This window comes from Ahaetulla prasina, chromosome 4 (assembly GCF_028640845.1).
Source record: "Ahaetulla prasina isolate Xishuangbanna chromosome 4, ASM2864084v1, whole genome shotgun sequence".
NCBI classification, from domain to species: domain Eukaryota; kingdom Metazoa; phylum Chordata; class Lepidosauria; order Squamata; family Colubridae; genus Ahaetulla; species Ahaetulla prasina.
In genome coordinates, this window is record NC_080542.1 from 24315221 (window position 1) to 24336502 (window position 21282).

Sequence of the window (21282 nt, forward strand, 5' to 3'; positions counted from 1 at the left end):
AATTACCTCGGAAGGTTGGGAATGAGAGACATGTGGCTGTGGTGATTCTCCTTTTTCTCCAGGACCAGTGCAGCTGTACTGATAGGGTGGAGAGAGAGAAAGAGAGAAAAAGAGAGGGAGGGAGGGAGGGAGGGAGGGAGGGAGGGAGGGAGAGAGAGAGAGAGAGATAGGGAGAGAGAGAGAGAGAGAGAGAGAGAGATCTACTCTTTGACCTTTGTTCTATGGCAGCGGTCCCCAACTTTTCTGGCTTGGTGGACTGGCAGGGGGGAGGGGAGAAGGGATAGTTCTGTGTGTTTGGTGTGTGTGTGAGCGAGTACAATTCCATTTGTGCCAGCAGTAGGTGTGCACCTGTCGCTTGTGCAAATGGAGCTTTGCGTGTAAGCGCTTGCTGCTCACAGGCCCCAATTCCAAACAGGTTGAAGCCCGGTACTAGGCTGTTGCTTGAGGGTTGGGGATCCCTGCTCTATGGCAGGAGTCTCCAACTTTTAAGACTTGTGGACTTCAACTCCCAGAGTTCCTCAGCCAGCTTTGCTGGGAGTTGAAGTCCACAAGTCTTAAAGCTGCCAAGGTTGGAGACCCCTGCTCTATGGGATGCCTCAGGCTTTCTCCCTCTCTTTCTCCCTCTCACACACAAACACAAACACCCCTTCATGAGGCCTCTAGATAAAGTCATCTGTTGACATAGGCTTAGATAACATCAGCATGAGAGGAAGAGTGCCTCAAAGTGTTACCCTCTTAGATGCATGAAATTTGGTTTAGAAGCCACCTACCAGTTTGAGGGCCTCCCAATGACTATACATTGTATGATGCCCAAGACGAGGGGAGTTATGACCTAGCACATCTGCACACAAGCAAAGAATTTTGCACATCCTTTTCTGATCTGGTATTACATATGCCAACATCTTTGGGATGTGAATCAATCCAGATTCAGTCTTCAAATAGGTATAGGTAGGAAAATTCTGCCTGTTTTGAGTTCTCGGCTTTATGCTTTCTACCCCTCCCCTTATGCGCATGCACACACACACACACATTGTCTGCCAGGCTTTTTCCAAAGCCCCAAGGATTGTGGCTGCTTCTCCATGTGGCTATTAGCTGTTTAGCATTCCATCACGCACTCACTCCCCACCCCCCACCCCAATCACGGCTAGGAAACCGGTGCCTTTACCGGCAACTTCAGACCTGCCAGGAACAGCTTAAAGCCCTGACTGCACATGATTAGCTCATAAACACCACCCAAGCCAGGAAGAGAAACACAGCAGAGTGCCAGGATGCCTGGGTTCCTGGCCAGGAGGGGTCGGAAAAAGCCAGGTTTCTTCCCGATGCCAAGGCCCGTTGAAGATTTCTGATGCATCAATAGCTTTTGGAAGCGGACATTTTGAATGAGTGAGCTGGGGCAGGACTGAGTATTAATAAAATCCAGAAACTCTAATCTTTTCCGGCCCATCCACCCCTCCCTCTCCTTCTGTTTTCCTAATGGTCACCGTCTTTCTCCCTTGCACATTCAGCTGCAGAGGTAGGGTATAAATACACTTCAGAGAAATAACCGTGATTCTACATTCAAAAGCATCACTCCCATTGTTAAGACCACGTGTTCCTTTAACTGCGCTAGAGACAACACAATATTCATCCACTGAGCTTACCCTTCAGATACAGCGTTTCAAACAGAAGTTAGATTCTTTCGTCATTCAAAGTGCTTCACTAACAGGAATCAACAATGGTAATTTGATGCACACATACTGCAAATGTGCCAATTCTCCACACAGATTCAGATTCAGCACTCTGTATTGTAGGATGTGGAAGCCAGTTTGATGTAGTGGTTAAAACATCAGGCTAGAAACTGGGAGCCCGAGAATTCTAGTCCCATCTTGGGCACAAAGCCAGGGTGACTTTGAGCCACTCACTTTCTCTCAGCCCTAAGAAGGAGGCAATGGCAAGCCACCTTTTGAAAAACCTTGCAAAGAAAACTATAGGGACTTGTCCAAAGCAGTCTCTAAGAATAGGACATGACTGAACAAAAACAAGAATAAAAATTATATATAGATGTATTTACCTGTACCCGTAACATTATAAATATTTTATTTATCAGGGACACAGTGGTTTGTCAATCGAAAGGTTGGCAGTTCAGTGGTTTGAATCCCTAGTGCCGCATAACCAGGTGAGCTGCCGTTACTTGTCCCAGCTTCTGCCAACCTAGCAGTTCAAAAGCATGTAAAAAATGCAAGAAGAAAAATAGGGACCACCTTTGGTGGGTAGGTAACAGTGTTCCATGAGCCTTTGGCGTTTAGTCATATTAGCCACATGACCACAGAGACGTCTTCAGACAGCAGTGGCTCTTCGGCTTTGAAACGAAGATAAGCACCACCCCCTAGAGTCAGGAATGACATATGTGCGAGGGGAACCTTTACCTTTACTTGTACCCATAACAATAAAATATTTAGCTCGCTAGAGTAGAGGTCCCCAACCCCATGGCGTGGACCGATACAAGTCTGTGACCTGTTGGAAACTGGGCTGAGCAAGTGGTGGGCGAGTGTGCAAAGCTTCATTTGCACATGCACACGAGTGAAGTTGGCCTTGTGAAACCATCCACTCCACCCTCCTTTCCGCCGCTGCTTATTTTCTGTGGAGCCAGAAAGGTTGGCGATCACTCTACTCAGGACAATGCCTCCCTTCATACCATGACTGTGGTATATATCCTCTTAATGGGACTGACATAGGAGTATGTTCCTCACAGTTCAGACATGACAAGGAAAGTTTCTTTCAATTCAGGTCCAACTTGTTAATCCCTTAATTACTAATACCCTGTTTCCTCCAAAATAAGACATCCCGATAATAAGCCCAATCAGGCTTTTGAGCGCATGGCAATAAGGCCAAGCGCTTATTTCAGGGTTCAAAAAAAAAAAGACAAAAAAAAAGACAGAGTCTTATTTTCAGGAAAACACAGTACTACTGTATTAGTTTCTTCTAAGATGCTTTTTAAAACTTCCCATGCTTGGTAAGCATGGAAAGCCTGCTAGTTACCTATATTGGCACCCAAGGATGATATGCTTGGGTGCCAATATTTGGTAACTAGCAGGCTTTTTCCGCTGTGGGACTGGTATAGTGGAATCTTCTGCTCTGGAGATGAGGTTGACATCATCACTCCCGAACTTCAAAACCTGGTTATGAGCCATGGTGGCACAGTGGTTAGAGTCAGTAATGGGTTCCTCTTACCTTCGCTACCAGTTCGGAACCGGAAGTGTGCTTGTGATGCGCAGAGCGTCCATGATGATGTCTGGGCTGAACCTCCCGCTGCCACTACTGGTTTGCGGCAACCAGGGCAAACTGGTAGAAACCCACCACTGGTTAGAGTGCAGTACTGCAGGCTACTTCTGCTGCCTGCTGGCTTTCTGCAATTTGGTAATTCAAATCTCACCAGGCTCATGGTTGACTCAGCCTTCCATCATTCTGAGGTCAGTAAAATGAGGACCCAAATTTTGGGGGGTAATATGCTGACTCTGCAAACTACTTAAGAAAGGGCTGTAAAGCACTGTAAAGAGGTATATAAGTCTAAGTCAGTGGTTCTCAACCTTTATAGTGCTGCGACCCCTTTAATACAATTCCCCACGATATGGCGACCCCAACCACAGAAGCGGGAAAAAAAGCGGCAAACTGTTTTTTTGAATTTATTGCGCCTGAAGCCGTATTGGCTAGCGATCTGAACTGCTTGCGATTGCCTTGAGGACGGAGGCATTAAAGCGGAGACTCCTCCCCTGTTAAGTTTATCGCGCCTGAAGCCAGATTAGGCTAGCGATTGGGAGTGATTGCAGCTGGCTTGAGAGGGAGACATCAGAGCAAAGATGTCTCTCTTTTTTAATTCATTGCGCCTGAAGCTGAATTCGGCTAGTGATTTGAAGAGCCTGCAGCTGGCTTGTGGAGTCAACCATTGGAGCGCGATTCTTCGACTCGCAAGTATACTTCCCATATTTCCGATGGTCTTAGGCGACCCCTGGCAAATCATCATTCGACCCCCAATGGGGTCGCAACCCACAGGTTGAGAACTGCTGGTCTAAGTGCTATTGCTATGCCAGCAGCAGGGAATCCCAGGGGATGGGAGAACTCATGAGGTGGCTCCCTTATTATTAACATCCATCTATTATTCTCTCTCCCTATTGTATCTTTGCTTTTATCATTTTTAATTTTTGAAAAAATACTATTATATAATGGTTTTCACTAATGATTATCTTAATTTATTTACTCTTGTATGTAATATATTTACTGTGGTACATCACCCAGACCGGCTTTCTGTGAGATGAGAAGCCATATACATTTGATAGACAGAAAGACAGAAGGGGCGGGAGGTGTGATAGAATAAGATGATAGAGGTGGGTGGGTAAATATAAGATAGATAGATAGATTGATAGAGAGAGGGAGAGAGAGAGAGAGTCAGAGAGAGTAGACAGACAGATCCTTCATCCAAATGCCAATCTTGTCCAACTGCTCAGTTTTACAATACTAAGAAAAGATAGCTAGGTATTGTTACCAAGTTGGGAAATTCATATGGCATATATAATTTATATCTATATGCTACATGGAAGTTTTTGTATATATGCATGTCTTTGATATTCATACATAAATTACATTATTTATTCCGAGTACACAAAGGTATATAGTATTACTCTGAAGAAAACACACATTAACTTGGCTTTTCCCAGACACACCTTTATATGTTTTCCATACTCATGAAAAACCAAATTGATATACAAAAGAAATACATTTAGCAACAATTTGAAGTAAGAACAACACTAAAAAAAAAGTGACATGACTGGTCCTCATGCTTATAACCATTGCAACTTCCCCATGGTCATGTGATCAAAATTTGGTTGCTTGGCAACCATTTTAACAAGGGCTGCAGCATCCCCGGGTCCTTTGTGACCTTCCCAGCTGGCTTCTAACAAGCAAAATCATTAGGGAAACTCACATCTGCTTAATGACTACAGGATTCACTTAATAACTGCAGTGATTCACTTAACACTGGTAAAAGTGAATGTGGCTCACTTAACAACTGCCTCGATCAGCAATTCTTGTCCCAACTGGGTTGTATATGTAAGTATGCTTTTCCTGGCGATGAGATTTTCCAAATGTATGTACGGATTTGATTTTAGAAGGTTTTTTTTTTAACATATCAGTACAGCTTTTATGAGGATTTCTGTGGTCATACCTTTGAGTCAGTCTTGACTCCTGGGGATTGCACAGAAACGTTATCTTAGCAATACAGGTGGTCCTCAAATTACAATCATTTCTTTAGTGACCTTTTGAAATTGCAACCCTGAAAAAAGTGATTTAAGATCGGTTTTCACCTTTGCAACCATGGCAGCACCTATGGCCATGTGATCAAAATTTGGGTGCTTGGCAACTGGCATGTATTTATGATGATTGACGTGTCCCGGGGTCATGTGATAACTTTTTGTGGCTTTCTGATGAGCAAAGTCAATGGGGAAGCCAGGTTCACTTCACAACTGTGTTCCTAATTTGACAACTGCAGTGTTTCACTTAACAACAATAGCAATGAAGGATAGGGCAAAACTTACTTAACAGCTGTCTTGTTTAGCTTAACAGAAGTTCTGGGCTCAACTGTGGTCGTATGTTGAGGATTACTTGTAATTTTTGGAAGTAGTATGCTGTTGTCTTTTTCCCCTCTGTGGCTGAGAGAGAATGACTGACCAAAATTCATGTAGTTGATGCTCACTTATGCCTAAGGCAAGATAGGAACTCAGATCTCCCTGCTCGTAATCCAGCCCTTCATCCAAAGGGCACACTGGCTCTTCAAAATTAATGTACAAACTCATAATATAAAAGAGAAAATGTTTAGGCAGGCAATCTGAATCCATTCTCCACAGGTCTCAAAGTACAGAAGCCTCCTTCTCCCCACTGCCCCCCCTCCTTTTGCAGGAAAATTGATTAGCCATCTGTTGAGCGTGGGCAAAGCTTTTAATCCTGCAGCTATTCCAATATATTTCCCTTATTTTGGATTTCCACATATTCTTTTTTCTATTTTCAAATGCTGCCATTTGAGCGTTGTCCTCTTCATTTTGCTTCAAGTGCGCATATGTAACACACACACACACACATACACGCCTTCTCCTATTCAAGTGCATTGATTTTAGCCTCTCTTTATTTTTCAAAGGGTCATCACAGTGGACTGAAATAGCCTAAAGCCATAAAAAGAAGCTGGTGCGGGTGAACCCAGGAGTGAGTTTGCAAATTGTTTATTATGCCTTTCCCACCTGTCTTTTTCAAGCAATTCAAGCTAGGTCTACTTTTCACAGGATGAGTGTGTGTGTGTGTGTGTGTGTGTGTGTGTGTGTGTGTGTGTGTGTGTAACTCAGATCTCCCAAGACTTAGCCAAGCACTACACAATGTTGTGAAGCTCTTACTTTGTATCTACTCCTCTAACTTCAGATATTTGAATCAAACCTTCACCCAGCTCTCTAGCTACCCTGTCACACTGCAAAGTAACTGTAATAATGAGAGTGATGGTAGTAATAATACATATGGTATTACCATATACTATTTGCATATGGTAGTTCTAGTAAATATTCAAAGCACTATCACGTTCAGTTCATCCTAACCCTTACAGCAGCTTCAGGGTAGAAAACCAATGTATTATGTCCATATTCAAGATGGAGCAGACAGGGGCTCAGGCTTTGTCCAAAACCACATCCTGATTAGTTTGCACAACAGGCTAGTATAGTTCACAGGGCTGGTCATCCGGTTGTGAACCAGGCGATTCCATGAAGTTGTAGCATGACCAATGTCTTTGCACAGGCTATGGCATATAAACAATCCGGATTCAAGGTTTAGCTTAGCGTGTTGTGTGAATCTGGCCCCGACACATCGTGCAAGCAGCGATCTTCGAATTGAGTTTTTCAGTTGTACAGCTGGGTCGTCCACAAAGCGAAAAGCCGCTACCACCCAACCCACGCACACCAAGGGCTCCTTTCGTGCACAGATCCAAACTGTCCGCATTTACACCGTGAAAACGCTGGCCCATGGAGGCCCCCGTCACACTAATGCACCGCATATACCCATGCGCCCAATACAAACCAAGGCAAAAAAACCCCTCCCCTTTAGCTCGCACGTTTCATCCCAGAGTAGGCGATTTAAGAGTGAATTGGGGGGGGGCGGGAGGGGAGAGGGCAGCTTGCCATTGGTCGCTTCCTCGACCTTTTTTACGCCGCCCCCCTTCCTTGCACCGAGAGGGTTAAAAAGGAAAGGTGTGCCGCTTCGGGCGAGCGGGGGATCTCCCTCCAAAGGCCCGATCACCTTACCCAACCCGTCTTCCACTGCAGAGATAGGCGGAGGCGGGAACCAACTCGCATTCCCCTCCTTCTTACCAACAGTCCCTCACACTTCCAGGAATCACCCAGAGGGGAAAAAAAGAAAAAAGAAGCAGAAGCAGCAAAAGGGGAGGGAGGGGAGCGCGCGGGGTTGATACAGCCACTTCCTGCCAATCACAGCCCTGTCAGCCACTCCCCAGCGACCAATGAAAGTGGCGACCATTCATAAAAATAAATACTCGGCCACGCTCCCCCCACCTTCCCTAGCACGCACACCACACATACACACACACACACACACACACACACAGATTCGAGGCATCTAGCCTCCTCCCTGACAAGTGTACATATGTTTTCCATACATATATGCATATATATACATACAAAGAATATCCAATCGGAGCCGCCGAACGATTATTGCAAACTCTTGGCTACTTTCTCCCCTGCCCTTTAAGCTTCTCTGTCTTTCCCCCACCCCGCACCGAGATTGTATCCGAAGTCGTCGGACACCAGCACACACCCCACCGCCCCCCTTCGCCTTCTCCGATTCCTCCGCTAACGGGAAAGGCGCTTCTCGCTTCAGAAACGCGCACGTACGTTCACACGCATTTCCAGGAAACCAGAGAGGGGCCGCGATTCTTTGGCCAAAGGAAATAGATTGGCGCTGTTCTTCCACCCTCCTCCTCCTTCTCCTCCTCCATTTCACTCTCCCACCCCACCCCCAGCCCCAGCCCCGTAAACTTCCACCTCTTTCTACTCTTCCCCGTCCGAGCTGGGGAGGCAAAAGCTCCGTCTGAGACCATCCCGACGCGCGGTCCGCCTTCGCCCACCTCCATCCTCCCGCCGCCGCCGCCGCCGCCGCCGGTCGAAAGATGGGGGAAAGGGGCGATCCCGCCGGACTAGCTTCCCGCAGCCCAGCCTGCAAAGCCGAGTCCGTGTTTTAAATCGATTTGCTCGCCCCCTTTCGTTCTCCCGCTCCCCGGAGAAACCCAGGCATCGCTCGGCTTTCCTCGACAACAAAGGTAAGTTTAGCAAAACTCTTAGGGCTTTCGGAGCGAGTGCGGGGGATGTTGTTTCCCAAGCTGAGGGTTGGGGTGGGTGGGCTGCGAAAGTTGGGAAGAAGAGAAAACCCATTCCAGCCACTCTTAAGCAAGAAATCGGCGCCCGGACTCTCGGGGTTGGTAGCGGAGTACGGAAAACTCTTCCGATGCTGATTTATTTGGAGGGTAAATCGAGACGAGAAGCCCCCAGTCTGGCTTTGGCGCTTAATTTTTTTTTTTAGGACGGGAGAGGTTGGAAGACCATCCTTAGGTTGCCGAATATGAACTCGACAATCAGATACAGTATCAACTGGAATCTGGCAAAATTCAAATTAACGTCCCAGCGATTAAGTCCCGCCAAGCTTAAGCTGCTTTATAAAAGATTAGGAATGCCACAATGCAAAATAGCCAACTTTTCGTATTTGACGCTCTCTCAACTTTTAAACCAAACAGCATGCATGGCTAGGAATACCCAAGTGTGTGTGTGTGTGTGTGTGTGTGTGTGTGTGTGTGTATCTTTCTCTGTGTGTAGTGAAAAATAGCTGCATTTTACATAGAATTCATGCAAGTGGGTTTGCTTCCAACACCAGACAAAATATGTAATAAAGTTTTGTTTCCCAGACATGATTTTCCCATTTCTTTCTTTAATCTGTAATTATTCAGTCTCCTCTTTCTTCGTGCTATTACTCATCTGCAGTTATGAGAAAAGAATAAAAACCAACAACAAAAATCAAGCAATTCGCAGAACATCATTTACTTGTGTTTCCATCCCTTGCAGCTGCAACTGTGAAGATTTGTGGAGGAAGCTGCTGCTTGATTTTTATGCAGATAAGCACAATTTAAAGTAGAGGATCCTTTAAAAGTGCCTAAAAGGAGAAAATATTTCTTATGTAGTTGGAGAATTAATCATTTCAACTCTGTTAAAGTATAAAGAAAATGAAAGGAAATTTAATGAGGTATAATACAAGTAGTCCTTGACTTAAGGACCACAGTTGAGCTCAAAATTTCCATTGCTAAGCAAGACGGTTGTTAAGTGCATTTTGCTCCATTTTATGACCTTTCTTACCACATTTATTAAGTGAACCATTGCAGTTGTTAAGTGAATAACATGGTTGTTAATTGAATCTGACTTCCCCATTGACTTAGCTTGTCAGAAGGCCACAAAAGGTGATCACATGTACCAATTGCCAAATCTCTGAATTTTAATCATTTGGGGATGCAGCGAAGGTCATAATTATGAAAATTAAGTCGCTTTATTCAGTTGTGGTGTAATTTCAAACCATCACTAAATGAATGGTTGTAAATCGGAGATTACCTGTATGGGCTCAAAGAGCAGAGTGGTCCTTGGTCCAGAAAAAGTGTGCAATTTTGGTTTAAGGACACTGCCCAGTCCGAGCTAGTATAGTAAAGTTTAAAATAATCTAAGTAGACACTCGAAAGATCTCCTGTTGTATTCTCATTCTGTTGAAACATAAAAGGTTTAAGGGTTCGTTCTCAGTGGATGATGTTTTTATTTTTTTATTTTTGTCAAACCTTCGGTAATGACAAAAATGTTCTTCTCTCCATCATATAGAAGTTAGTTTGATTGTATACTGAATTTATTTATTTATTTTATTTATTTATGAATTTATTTATTTATTTATCCTGCCTTTATTATTTTTGCAAATAACAAGGCAATGAACAGATCCAACACACCTTCTTCCTCCTAGTTCCACCCACCCACAACAACCCTGTGAGGTAGGTTGGGCTGAGGGAGAGTGACCCAGCTGGCTTTCATAGCTAAGAACTTGAACTCACTCAGTCTAGTGCCTTAATCACTAGAATAGACCAATCTGGCTCCCAATGGTGGAAATTTCCTCTTAATACCCAAAATGTAAGATAAAGAAGGATACATCTCCTAGAATTACTGGCAGATAAGGAGAGTGACTCATTCAGAGGCTGAAGAGCCTCTTTTGAGGGGAGCTGCTTCAGGCTACAGGAGCTGTCACTAGTTGCTTGTACTGATGTACAAGCTATTGATTTATTTAGCCTGTTAATGTCAGTTCTTGCTCTCTACTACTTGCTACTCACTCGGTTTCTAAATGGAGATGACAAGGGCTGAACTAGGACCACCATTATTAATGTACTTAGGCCCCCTTTCTCTGGTCTCCTTATTTTCTGTTGCACAACTGAACCACACTGGGGATGGTTGATTTATATCCAGGATTTGCTTATCTGTGCAGATGATAATTCAGAGGATTTTGAAATTGGGAGAGACTAGCAGAGAGTTCAAATCCCAGAGTTCATATCCCAGGATGTTGTATTTACAGAACTAGCTTCTTTAATTCTGCTGGCAGGTAAACAGATTCCTTCTAGGTCGGATATAGATTGGGAATGACCTAAACTTGACAAGTTTGAGTTCAGATGCTACTCCCCTTAAAAATGGGCCACATTTTCCTGTGTGAGGCTACTTTAGGACATGTTTTTTTTAACAACAACCAAAAAAAAAAGAAGAAGCAAGTCTCATATTTGCACAGAACCAATAACTCACTTGGGTTTTTCAGGAGGAATCCGTGAATAGGATATTAGAATCTTACTGCTGTGAGATTGTGACTTTCCAACTGTGCTAAATTTTCTCTCTTCCCATTAAAGTATTATTCACAGATTAGTTAAAAAACAGTTTTATGTAAAGAGTTTTCAGCACAGGTAGTCCTCACCTTAACAACAGTTCATTTAGTGATCATTCAAAGTTACAACGGCACTGAAAAATGTGACTTATGATCATTTTTCACAGTTACAACCTTTGCAGCATCTCCACAGTCATGTAATCAAAACTCAGATGCTTGGCAACTGGTTCATATTTATGACCTTTGCTGTGTCCCAAGACCACGTGATCACCTTTTGAAACCTTCTGATCAGCAGAATCAATGGGGAAGCCAAATTCACTTAACAACTGGATTGCTAACTTATCAACTGGAGTATTCACTTAACAACTATGGCAAGAAAGATCGTAAAACGGGACAAATCTCACGTAACAAATGTCTTACGTAACAACAGAAATTTGGGGCTCAATTATGGCTGTAAGTCAAGGACTACCTATAATGTCCTCTTCTCATTTTTTGTGTAGTGGTTTAAGGCACCAGTTTAGAAAACAGGAGACCTTGAATTGTAGTCTTGCCTTAGGCATAAAGCTACCTGAGGTATTTTGAGCCATTCTAACCAGCCTAGGAAGGAAGCAATATAATAGGAAACGCTTCAAAGAAATGTGGCCAGGAAAACTGTCAGGACTTGTCTTGTTTCCCACATGAAAAGATACCAATATTTTATTTTAGGAGAAGAGACTCTCGATTTCTTTTTTTAAAATATAACTTTATTAAAGATATTAAAAACGAGTAAAATTAGTACAAACTTAAATAGAACGAGAGAGAAAAACGAAGAAACAAATGAGAAAACTAAAGTGCAAAAAAGGTAGAAAAAAAATAGAAAAGAAAGAAAAAAGATAAAGAAGTGGGTTCTAATTTTTATAGCAGTTATAAGTGCAATTATAGATTTACTTCTTTCTCCAAAGACATAGAGACTCTAAATTTCTAAATGCAGGGAAATGTTAATGAATATGAGGTGTCAAATATGCCTTCTTCAATCTACTGCTTTTCAGTGGTATAGTCCTAGAAATATTTTTTTCGTGATGCTTATGAATCTGAGATTAGTTTTAGAGTTGCAGTTGACGATACTCCAGTGATGGGTTGCCCCCAGTTTGGACCGGTTCTATAGAATCGGTAGTAAAACCGGCGGGAGGCTCCGCCCACTGACGCAAATGTCATCAAAACTCTTTTGCGCAGAAGAGTGTGCAAGCGGAGTGAGCATGCACGCACAGGCACGATGCAAACCGGTAGTGAAGGTAAGTAGAACCCACTCCTGTGATACTCCTTTGGTGTTGGTATCTTTGTATTAAAATTCTTTATTTGCAGGGAAATAGGCAAAGAATTTTAACATATCTTATATTCTTCCTGGCAAAGGTTTATTTTAAAAAACCATGGTAACAGTAGAATAATAGGCCTAATTCTTATTTACCGGACTGATTACATGAGATAATTTTGGAATGTGGTGTAGATAAAGCTTTGTATCCAGAGACTTAAGAGCAAAATATAAGGTAGTGTATATTATTTATTATAATTAATGTATTAATTATATACCATTCTGGGATAAACCAAAAGCACGGATGATCTTACTGGGTGGAACAATGAAATGTTTGCAAGAAGAATGCCAAGATCAGAGGTCATTAGGAACCCAAACATTCAATCCTGATTTATGTAGGTTTTCCATTGTTGCAATTATCTTTATCAGTACTTTAGAGGAAATAAGCTTAAAAACAAACAACATGACAAAATATTGGCCAGACATTTTCTTAGATTAGTTTAGCAGCTCCTTTGATTTCATGAACTTGGCCGTTCAGTTTTCTTGGCAACTACATAATAGTGATTTTGGTCAGTTTTTTCAGTTGTTGCTTTCGCTTCCTGCTCTAGTTTTCAGCCATGAAATTCCCTGGAAACAGGTAGATTCTACTTATCTTTACTACTGGTTCGTAACAGGATCACGCTTCTGTGCATGCGCAGATCATCTATGATCACATCTGGGTGGGTGGGCGGAACCTCCCCCTCTCCCCCAATTTTATTACAGTTTAGACCGAACCAGGGGTAACCCACCACTGCCTGGAAAGCTATCATCCAAATCTCTACCAGGTCTCATCCTGCTTAGTTTTGGAGCCTATATAAACTTAACCAGGAGCTGCTACCTGCAACTCTCCCAGGATCTTAAGATACTTCAATAGGAGGTGTTTTATAGGATCAGAATGAAGATTTAAGAGTAGGCTTCCTCAATCTGGTGGTCTCAGATTCATTACACTACAAGTCCTGTTATCCCTGGCTGACATGTAATAATGAGAAGCTGTGTCCAAGGCATCTGAAGGGTCACCAGATTGAGAATACCAAATGACTTATGGGTAATTTTGACTTACAACCATTAGTTTAATGACTGCTCAGAGTTACAGTAGTGCTGGAAAAAAAGGACTTATGACCAGTCCTGCAATTACAACTATCCCAAAATCCCCGCATTCACTTGATCAAAATGAGCACAACTCATTTAATGATCTCATTACAATTTGAGAGCAAGCAGATATCGGTCAAACACACAATGTGTCATTCTAATTTTTGCTTCCTGAAAGGTAAAGGTTCTCCTCGCATATACGTGGTAGTTGTTCCGGACTCTAGGGGGCGGCGCTCATCTCTGTTTCAAAGCCAAAGAGCCAGCTTTCCGAAGACGTCCCCATGGTCATGTGGCCGGCATGACTAAGCGGAACGCTGTTACCTTTCCACCAAAGGTGGTCCCTATTTTTCTACTTGCATTTTTTACATGCTTTCGAACTGCTAGGTTGGCAGAAGCAAGTAACGGCAGCTCATCCCATTACGCGGCACTAGGGATTCGAACCGCTGAACTGCTGACCTTTCGATCGACAAGCTCAGCATTTTAGTCACTGAGCCACTGTGTCCCTTAGGAATTCCAGTAGATTATCTTGAAAGTACATTTCATTGCAGGTGACATTGCCTGATCTTGAGAAAAGTTAAGCAGGTTGGACTTGCTTAGTGTTCAAATGGATGACGGCTAGCCATAGTTAGATGAGGAATTTGAGAAAATATCTCACCCTAGAAGAAAATCATGGTAAACTACTTTATATTTATATTTATAAATATAATATATTTATATTTATATTTATAAATATATTTATATTTATATTTATATTTATACTTTATATTATATATATATATATAAAATATACTCTATATTTTTGTCAAGAAAGCAACTTGGACTTCTGTGTTTTTGTCAAGAAAGCAACATGGATATGTTGGCTAGGCAGCCATTAAACATCAGAGTCAGCTGGGAAGGCTCTTTTGCAGGGGTGGAATCTAATCTCTTTTGCTACTGGTCCTGTGGGCGTGGCCTGGTGGGCGTGGCCTGGTGGTCATGTGACGGGTGGGTGTGGCCAACTTGTAAAATGTGGTGAAACTTGCTTAGCAACCAAAATTTGGGGCACAATTGTGGTCATAAGCTAGCTTTCTTCCTTCCTTCCTTCCTTCCTTCCTTCCTTCCTTCCTTCCTTCCTTCCTTCCTTCCTTCCTTCCTTCCTTCCTTCCTTCCTTCCTCCTTTCTTTCTTTCTTTCTCTCTCTCTCTCTTGTCTCTCTCTCTCTCCCTTCCTTTTTCTTTCTCTTTCTCCCTTCCTCTTTCCTTCTCTTTCTGTCTGTCTCTCATACACACACACACAACCTGGTCTTAACAGAGCCATTCCCGGGGAGTTTTCCTGCCGGGACGCTCCTGACAGCAGCAACAGTGGCAGCGGCGGCAGCAGCAGAGCTTGCAGAACTGTGCTGTGCCAGGGAGTTCTCCCATGTGGATGCTCCCGGCAGCAGTGGCAGCGGCAGAGCTTGCCTGGGCTCCCCCCCCCAAAAAAACCCAGAACTATGCTGCACCGTGGAGTTTTCCTGTGCGGCTACGGTGCCAACAGTGGCGGCAGCGGCAGAGCACACTCTGCCCTTCAGGGACCCGAAGGTGGGTAGCCTGGCCCAGAAGCAGCATGCTCTCCATCATGGGCTGGATGTGGGGGGGGGGAGGCAAGTGGGCAGCAGTTGGCCAAAGGCTCCGCAGAAGCCAAGCACAAAAGCTGAACAAGCCACACCCAAAAGGCAAGCGAGCCTTGCAGGTCCCCCGAGGCTGAGCACAGTGGGTCTCCCTCCACCCCCCCACTGCCAGCATTGGCTTACCTTATAGATCCTCTCCCTGCAGACTTGCCATGCTTTTTTCGGTTTCTGCCTTCCGTGTGGCCTTCAGCTTGCCTGCCTTCACTCATGGCTGCGGGCTGCAGATTGGTTGGGGGGGCGTGGCCAGCTAGAGATTGCTACCGGCTCTCCGAACCAGCCCCAATCTCCGCTACCTACTCGGCCGATCCGGTCCGATCCGGTAGCATTTCACCCCTGCTCTTTTGTCTTTTCTTTCGCAAGCTGCAGGCTAGTTTTCTTTGACAACTCTGGACTGCCTCCCTTTTCCAGTTCTGCCTTTCAGTGGTTGCTGAGTTAGACTTTTTCTCTTTGAAGGACCAGTTAATTCTGTCAACCAGTAACAAGCCATCCGATTATGAAACAGAATCCTGCTTTCTCTGGCCTAAACATGTTCTGAGTTACGTAATAGTTTCAAAACCATCTTGTAACTGAGATCGACGGTGAGATTAAACACTTTTTAAAGAAGTTAAGTTGATCAGAAAAGGAAGCTGCCATAGTTGGGCTCTTAGCAAGAGAAGTGTCCTGGCTCGATAGCAGAAAGAAGGAAAGGGGAAGCAATTGTTAGCAGTCAAACACACAGCCTGTTTCTAAGAGTCTTTTTAAAAACTGCCATAAATTGAAAAATTAGCAACCCAGATCAGAAGTTAGAATAACATTTATTTCCATGCTGTGCTTTCCTCTTTGGGGAAATTTTATTCTGGGGCATTTCAAACTGGATCTTCCCTCCGATGTCCATGTCTGATCTTATGGTTAGAAGATCAATTGCCTACAAATCTGATCTCTTAAACTGCCCCCTACAAGAGATTGGTCTTGGGGGAGAAAAGCCTCCATCAATTGAAGGTGCTCCAACACTGGAAGAGACTGGAGATCCATTTGTCCAGAATGGCATAGTCACCTGCTTGAGCAGGGATTGGAATAGAAGACCACCAAGGTCCCTTCCAACCCTCTGGTTCTGTTCTAAAAGGGAATCCCAGAATTAGAATAGAGCTGCAAAATTGTATGAAGCTTTCTTATATTTTTATATACAGATCTTGCATGATGTGGGTGGGAGTGATGTTTAGCCACTCTTGCCTATTCCTCTGTTCTTCCCCATAACCACTCTGAAAGGAAACCTATTGGTTCTTCTATCTGTCAATCAGTTTAAGAAGCAAACACTTTGGCTCATCTCTTCTTTGAATTTTGCAAAGTTGGCTGGTTTTGTTACAGGAATGGATCTGCCCCTTGAGAAGCTCGGGTTTCTTTGAGATAGATCTGTATTTAAAAATACCTGAAATCCATATTAGTTCTTACAGGTAGTCCTTTACTTACAACCATTTATGTAACAACCATTCAAAATTACAGGAAGTTCTCAACTTACAATAGTCCATTTAGTGGCCATTCAAAGTTTACATTGGCACTGAAAAATGTGATTTATGACCATTTTTCACACCTGTGACCATGGCAGCATCCCCATGATCATGTGATCAAAATTCAGATGCTTGGCAATTGGTTCATATTTATGAGCTTCCATTGCTGTGTCATGGGATCTCCTTTTACAACTTCTGACAAGCAAAGTCAATGGGGAAACCAGATTCATATAACAACCGTGTTACTAACTTAACAACTGCAGTGATTCACTTAACAACTGTGGCCAGAAAAATCATAAAGGAGGGCAAAATTCACTTAACAAATTTTGGTCTCAGTTGTGGTCATAAGTTGAAGACTATCTGTATATCTCTTGTACCTATTCTTTAGCATCAGAGTGGAAATTTATTTGTGCCTACCCTCTTCCCTGAACCCCAGGCTCAATAGAGCCAAAATTCTTCATAAAATGTCAAATTCCATATTTTGAGACTATGACTTTTTAATTCCCCAGTCTTGAACAACTAAGTTCAGGCTCTTTGCAAAAAACTGAGCTCCATAGTGTGATGCTTAGATAAACTCCATGCAATAAACTATCAATAAAATACAGGTAGTTCTTGACTTAACAACAATCCATTTAGTGACCATTCAAAGTTACAACTGCACTGAAAAAAGGAACTCATGACCATTTTTCACAGTTTACAGAATACCCATAATCATGTGATCAAAATTCAGATGCTTGGCAACTGACTCATTCTTACAACCCTTGCTGTGTCCCAAGGCGACCTTCTGACAAGTAAAGTCAACGGAGAAGCCAGATTCACTTAACAACCATGTTACTAACTTAACAACTGCAGTGATTCACTTAACAGTTGTGGCCAGAAAGGTCGTAAAGTGGGGCAAAATTCACTTAACAAATGTCTCACTTAGCAATAGAAATATTGGGCTCCATTCTGGTCATAAGTTGAGGATTACCCTATTTCCCCAAAAATAAGACATCCCCTGATAATAAGCCCAATTGGGCTTTTGAGCGTATGCGCTAAAATAAGCCTCCCCCTAAAAATAAGCCCTCCCCGAAAATATTTAAATGCAGAGCTGGAAATCAGGTAAGATGGCAAGAGGAGTCCCATCTTGCTCTACATTATTGCCACAAAATAATAAGACCTCCCTGAAAATAAAGCCAAGCACTTATTTTGGGGTTCAAAAAAATTATAAGACAGGGTCTTATTTTCAGGGAAACATGGTATCTGTATTTAGAATGTTTGGGATTTGGGTACTTAGCAATTCTAGACTATTTTCCCGATACTTTTTGTCAAATCTGTTGTGCTGGATAAAACTTTTTTGCAAGTCAACTTAAAATCAGTCAGTGAAGAATTTGAGATCAAGAGAAAAGCCTAGTTTAAAACGTAAAAAAAAAAAAAGGGTGGATCAACAGTAGACCACCTGTAGCTTTGAAAGCTGCATTCAGCTCTACACTTAATTAGGAGATTAAAGTTAGATAAGTAGTACTTTTTTATACTTTTTTTTTCATGAAAAGGCTTCATGAAGTAGACTTGATGACATATTATTGTTGGCCCAATGTCAACTAATGAGTTCCACGGCTGAGTTTGAGCCTGCGTGTGTGTATGTGTGTGTATACACACACTTTCTCTAAAAGGGGAACCTATGAAATGCATGGGGAAATTGTCTCACTGCACTTTTTTTCTCTCTGTGTGTGCCTATTTTTTCAATGTACAACCTCTTCTATTCAAATACAGGTAATCCTCAACCTATGAACCCAATTGAGCCCAAAATTTCTGTTGCCAAGCAAGGCAATTAATAGCAATAGCATGTAGACTTTATATAACTGCTTCACAGTGGTTTAGAGTCCTCTCTAAGCTGTTTACAGAGTTGCCCCCAACAATCTGGGTCCTCATTTTACTGATCTCGGATGGATGGAAGGCTGAGTCAACGTTGAACCAGTGAGAATCGAGCTGCTGAAATTCACACAGGCAGCAGAATTAGCCTGCAATACTGCTTTCTAACTACTGTGCTGCCACGACTCAATTAAGTGAGTTGTGCCCCGTTTTATGACGTATTTTTTTTGCCAGTTAAGCAAATCACTACATTTTAAAGTGAATCATCAGACGTTAAGATAATCTGGCTTCTCCCATTGACTTTGCTTGTCAGAAGCTCTCTAGAAAGCTTGTAAATGACAATCCCAAGACCCTGAGATCATTGTAAACATATGCTGGTTGCCAAACATCTAAACTTTGATCATGTGACTTAGGAAGCTGCAACAATCATAAGCATGGGGAACTGATCGCCATTGTCATTTTATTTAAACAGCCATTAAATGAACGTTGTAAGTTGAGGATTACCCGTACCAAATATTTTGAGTCACCAGGCCAAACCAGGCTAACATCCTTGATGTGAGTGATATTCAGGTGCCTCTCTGTGAATTAACTTTATCTTCCTTTTCAGATGCAGCTCTGATAAATGATCAAGCTGTCCACTAGTCAATTGGTGGCGCAATGGTCCCCCTATGCTGTTGCTGCCCGCCGGCATCTGCACCAGTCGTGGTGGCCATGACAGGCCCTGCCGTCCCGTCCTACCATTTCAAGAGTTTCTGTGGAGAGTTTGAGCGGGTGGAAAGTGCCTTGGAACGATTGGAGGCCAGTGGCTTCTACTGGGGCAGCCTGTCAGGAGCTGAAGCTAAGAGGCTCTTGACTTCCCAGCCTCCTGGTGTCTTCCTGGTGAGAGATTCCTCCGACCATCATCACCTCTTCACCTTGAGTGTCCGCACCAGGACAGGCATCACCAACCTGCGTATTCAGCAGCAGGACTCCTCTTTCCATCTGGAGGCCTTGCCAGGAGCTGGCCATCCCCCAGCTTTCAGTTGCGTGGTCCAGTTAGTTGAGTATTATCTCTGCCTGGGGGCTGTGGAAGGGGGTCCTTGCTACTTGGAGAGCGAGGGTCAGCCTCCAGTACCTTTGGCCCTCTCACAGCCACTCCGTTGCAAGGTGCCCACTTTGCAGGAGCTGTGTCAGCGGGCTGTACGAGCCACCGTGCAGGGCAGAGGTGACACCAGAGCTCAGCTGCAGAGGCTGCCAGTCCCCCAGGCATTATTGAACTCAATCTGCAGCTAAAAGGAAGCACCAATTTTAAAACCTTTCAATGAGTGCAGAGTTGGGGCCTTCCTTGTTAGAATGAATGAGCAGAGCTGGTTGTAAATAGTGTAGTGCTGATGCACCACTATTTTCTTGGAATAAACCATCTGACAGATAAGCCAACCATTTCATTGTGGAGCTATTTATAACAAGCCTTCCAAAAGCTATTGAAAATTATCTGAAAAAAGGGATTGGCAGAGTAGGTTAGTCAACAATATGGAGATGTGTATCCTATATAATCGCCTTCCCCATTTTCCCAAGTTAGCCACTTCCACATTTCAAATGCTTCTCATGCACAGGTAGTATAACAGAAAAATTTTACTCTATCCATAGGCAGAGCTGCCTTAAGCACCTCCCAACTGTTCCCATTTTTAGTTGAAAGTTGTCGAAAGGTGTGTGACAAGTTTGTGTGAAAGTCCCTGTGACAAATATCTCTGCTAACTGTACAAGGAACATCTGTCAAGTCTGCAGCAGCACTGCTCAGTAGTGAAGTCAACAAGGACAGAATTGGTGTTTAGCTGCAACTATTGTGCATCTTTCTCTACAAACTCTCAGGCGGACAAGAAGATTGTACATCCAGTAACAAGAATGTTTGAATCTACAACCAAGATCCTTCTCTGGTTTCTCTTTAGAATCTAGAATTCTATATAGAATATAGAATCTGAAGGCAGATTTTGAGCAATAAGCCACACTGCACCAAATCCACAGCAGTCCTCTCCTCCATTTCCACTTTGACCACTGTGTGATCCTGAAAACTCTCCTTCCCCCACTTCCAGTCACCGCCTTTAGTAAAGGTCATTACTGTAACTTGACAGCTTTCAAGAATGCTGACTCAGAAACCAGTTACGAGAAAGAAAAAAAGTTCAGCGACTTGAGTGTTTTTATAGGCAGCCAGCAGATATACCACTCAAGGGTGAGAAAGATACCAGTCTCTGAGGAAACAGACTTCATAGTAAAGGGACAATTGAAAAAAAAACAAAATCCCAAACCTTGCAGCAGCACAAAGGTTAGAAAATGTGATTGCAGATGGTAATTTTGTGCGTTTCGTGCAAAACTTTCACTAAGGTAGAGTTCAATGATACTCCTCTTAAAGAACAATTTTTAGTCCTAAAGTTAATGTTTTTAAGGAACCTAAAAACTCCTCTCAAATAAACCTTGATCATCTGCAAACTGACTTCTTTTGCTTTCGAGTTCATTTATGATTTCTTACTGGCAAGCCAGACCTCTTCCTGGATCCTACTGGGAAGCCTGGCCAATTCCTCTCCAACAATAGGCAAAACTGTTATCAGAGGCGTTTGCTTTCCTGCTTCCTGAATGAAAGTAATGAAGTTTGCAAGAGGTAAAAGTTAGCAGTGAAGGAATTCTTCTCCTCAGAGGCTAGCTTATCTCCTGTTTTTATTAATTGTTCACCTATGCACTATTTTTATCAGCAAGACCTTACCAATAAACTCTTTTAAGAGGAAAAGTAGAACAGGGTGTATGTGTGCACCCATTTGGAAATAATTCTATTTGGGACAGTATAGCAAAGTATAGAAAAGGGATATTGAGAGTGCAGGGAACAATGACCAAAGCCCACATAAGAAATGTCCTCTCTCCAGTTCAGTTTAAATTTGGCAAACAAAGACAAAC

The 21282-nt window shown here is 43.1% G+C and overlaps 2 protein-coding genes across 4 annotated transcripts in view; one reads left to right on the forward strand and one right to left on the reverse strand.

The window, feature by feature from the left end:
- CACNG7 (calcium voltage-gated channel auxiliary subunit gamma 7) overlaps window positions 1-15437 on the reverse strand; it is a 110910-nt gene extending 95473 nt beyond the window's left edge. The window contains exon 1 of the mRNA XM_058180103.1: window positions 15149-15437. The gene's annotated coding sequence lies outside the window, so the exon portion shown is untranslated. The remainder of the gene's footprint in view (window positions 1-15148) is intronic.
- LOC131196793 (suppressor of cytokine signaling 3-like) lies at window positions 7700-20827 on the forward strand. 3 transcript variants are annotated; one of them, XM_058180109.1, is made up of 2 exons: window positions 7700-8338; window positions 18968-20827. In XM_058180109.1, exon 2 carries the CDS (start codon window positions 19018-19020, stop codon window positions 19630-19632), a length of 615 nt encoding a protein of 204 aa, XP_058036092.1. In that variant the 5' UTR covers window positions 7700-8338; window positions 18968-19017; the 3' UTR covers window positions 19633-20827. The 3 variants fall into 3 exon arrangements, with proteins under 3 accessions (XP_058036092.1, XP_058036093.1, XP_058036094.1); XM_058180110.1 differs by lacking the exon at window positions 7700-8338 and adding an exon at window positions 11358-13712; XM_058180111.1 differs by lacking the exon at window positions 7700-8338 and adding an exon at window positions 15443-18554.
- The last annotated feature ends 455 nt before the right edge of the window (window positions 20828-21282 follow it).

Coding starts and splice junctions, on each gene's coding strand:
- LOC131196793 (XM_058180109.1), top strand. CDS start 19,018: ATGGTCCCCCTATGCTGTTGCTGCCCGCCGGCATCTGCACCAGTCGTG.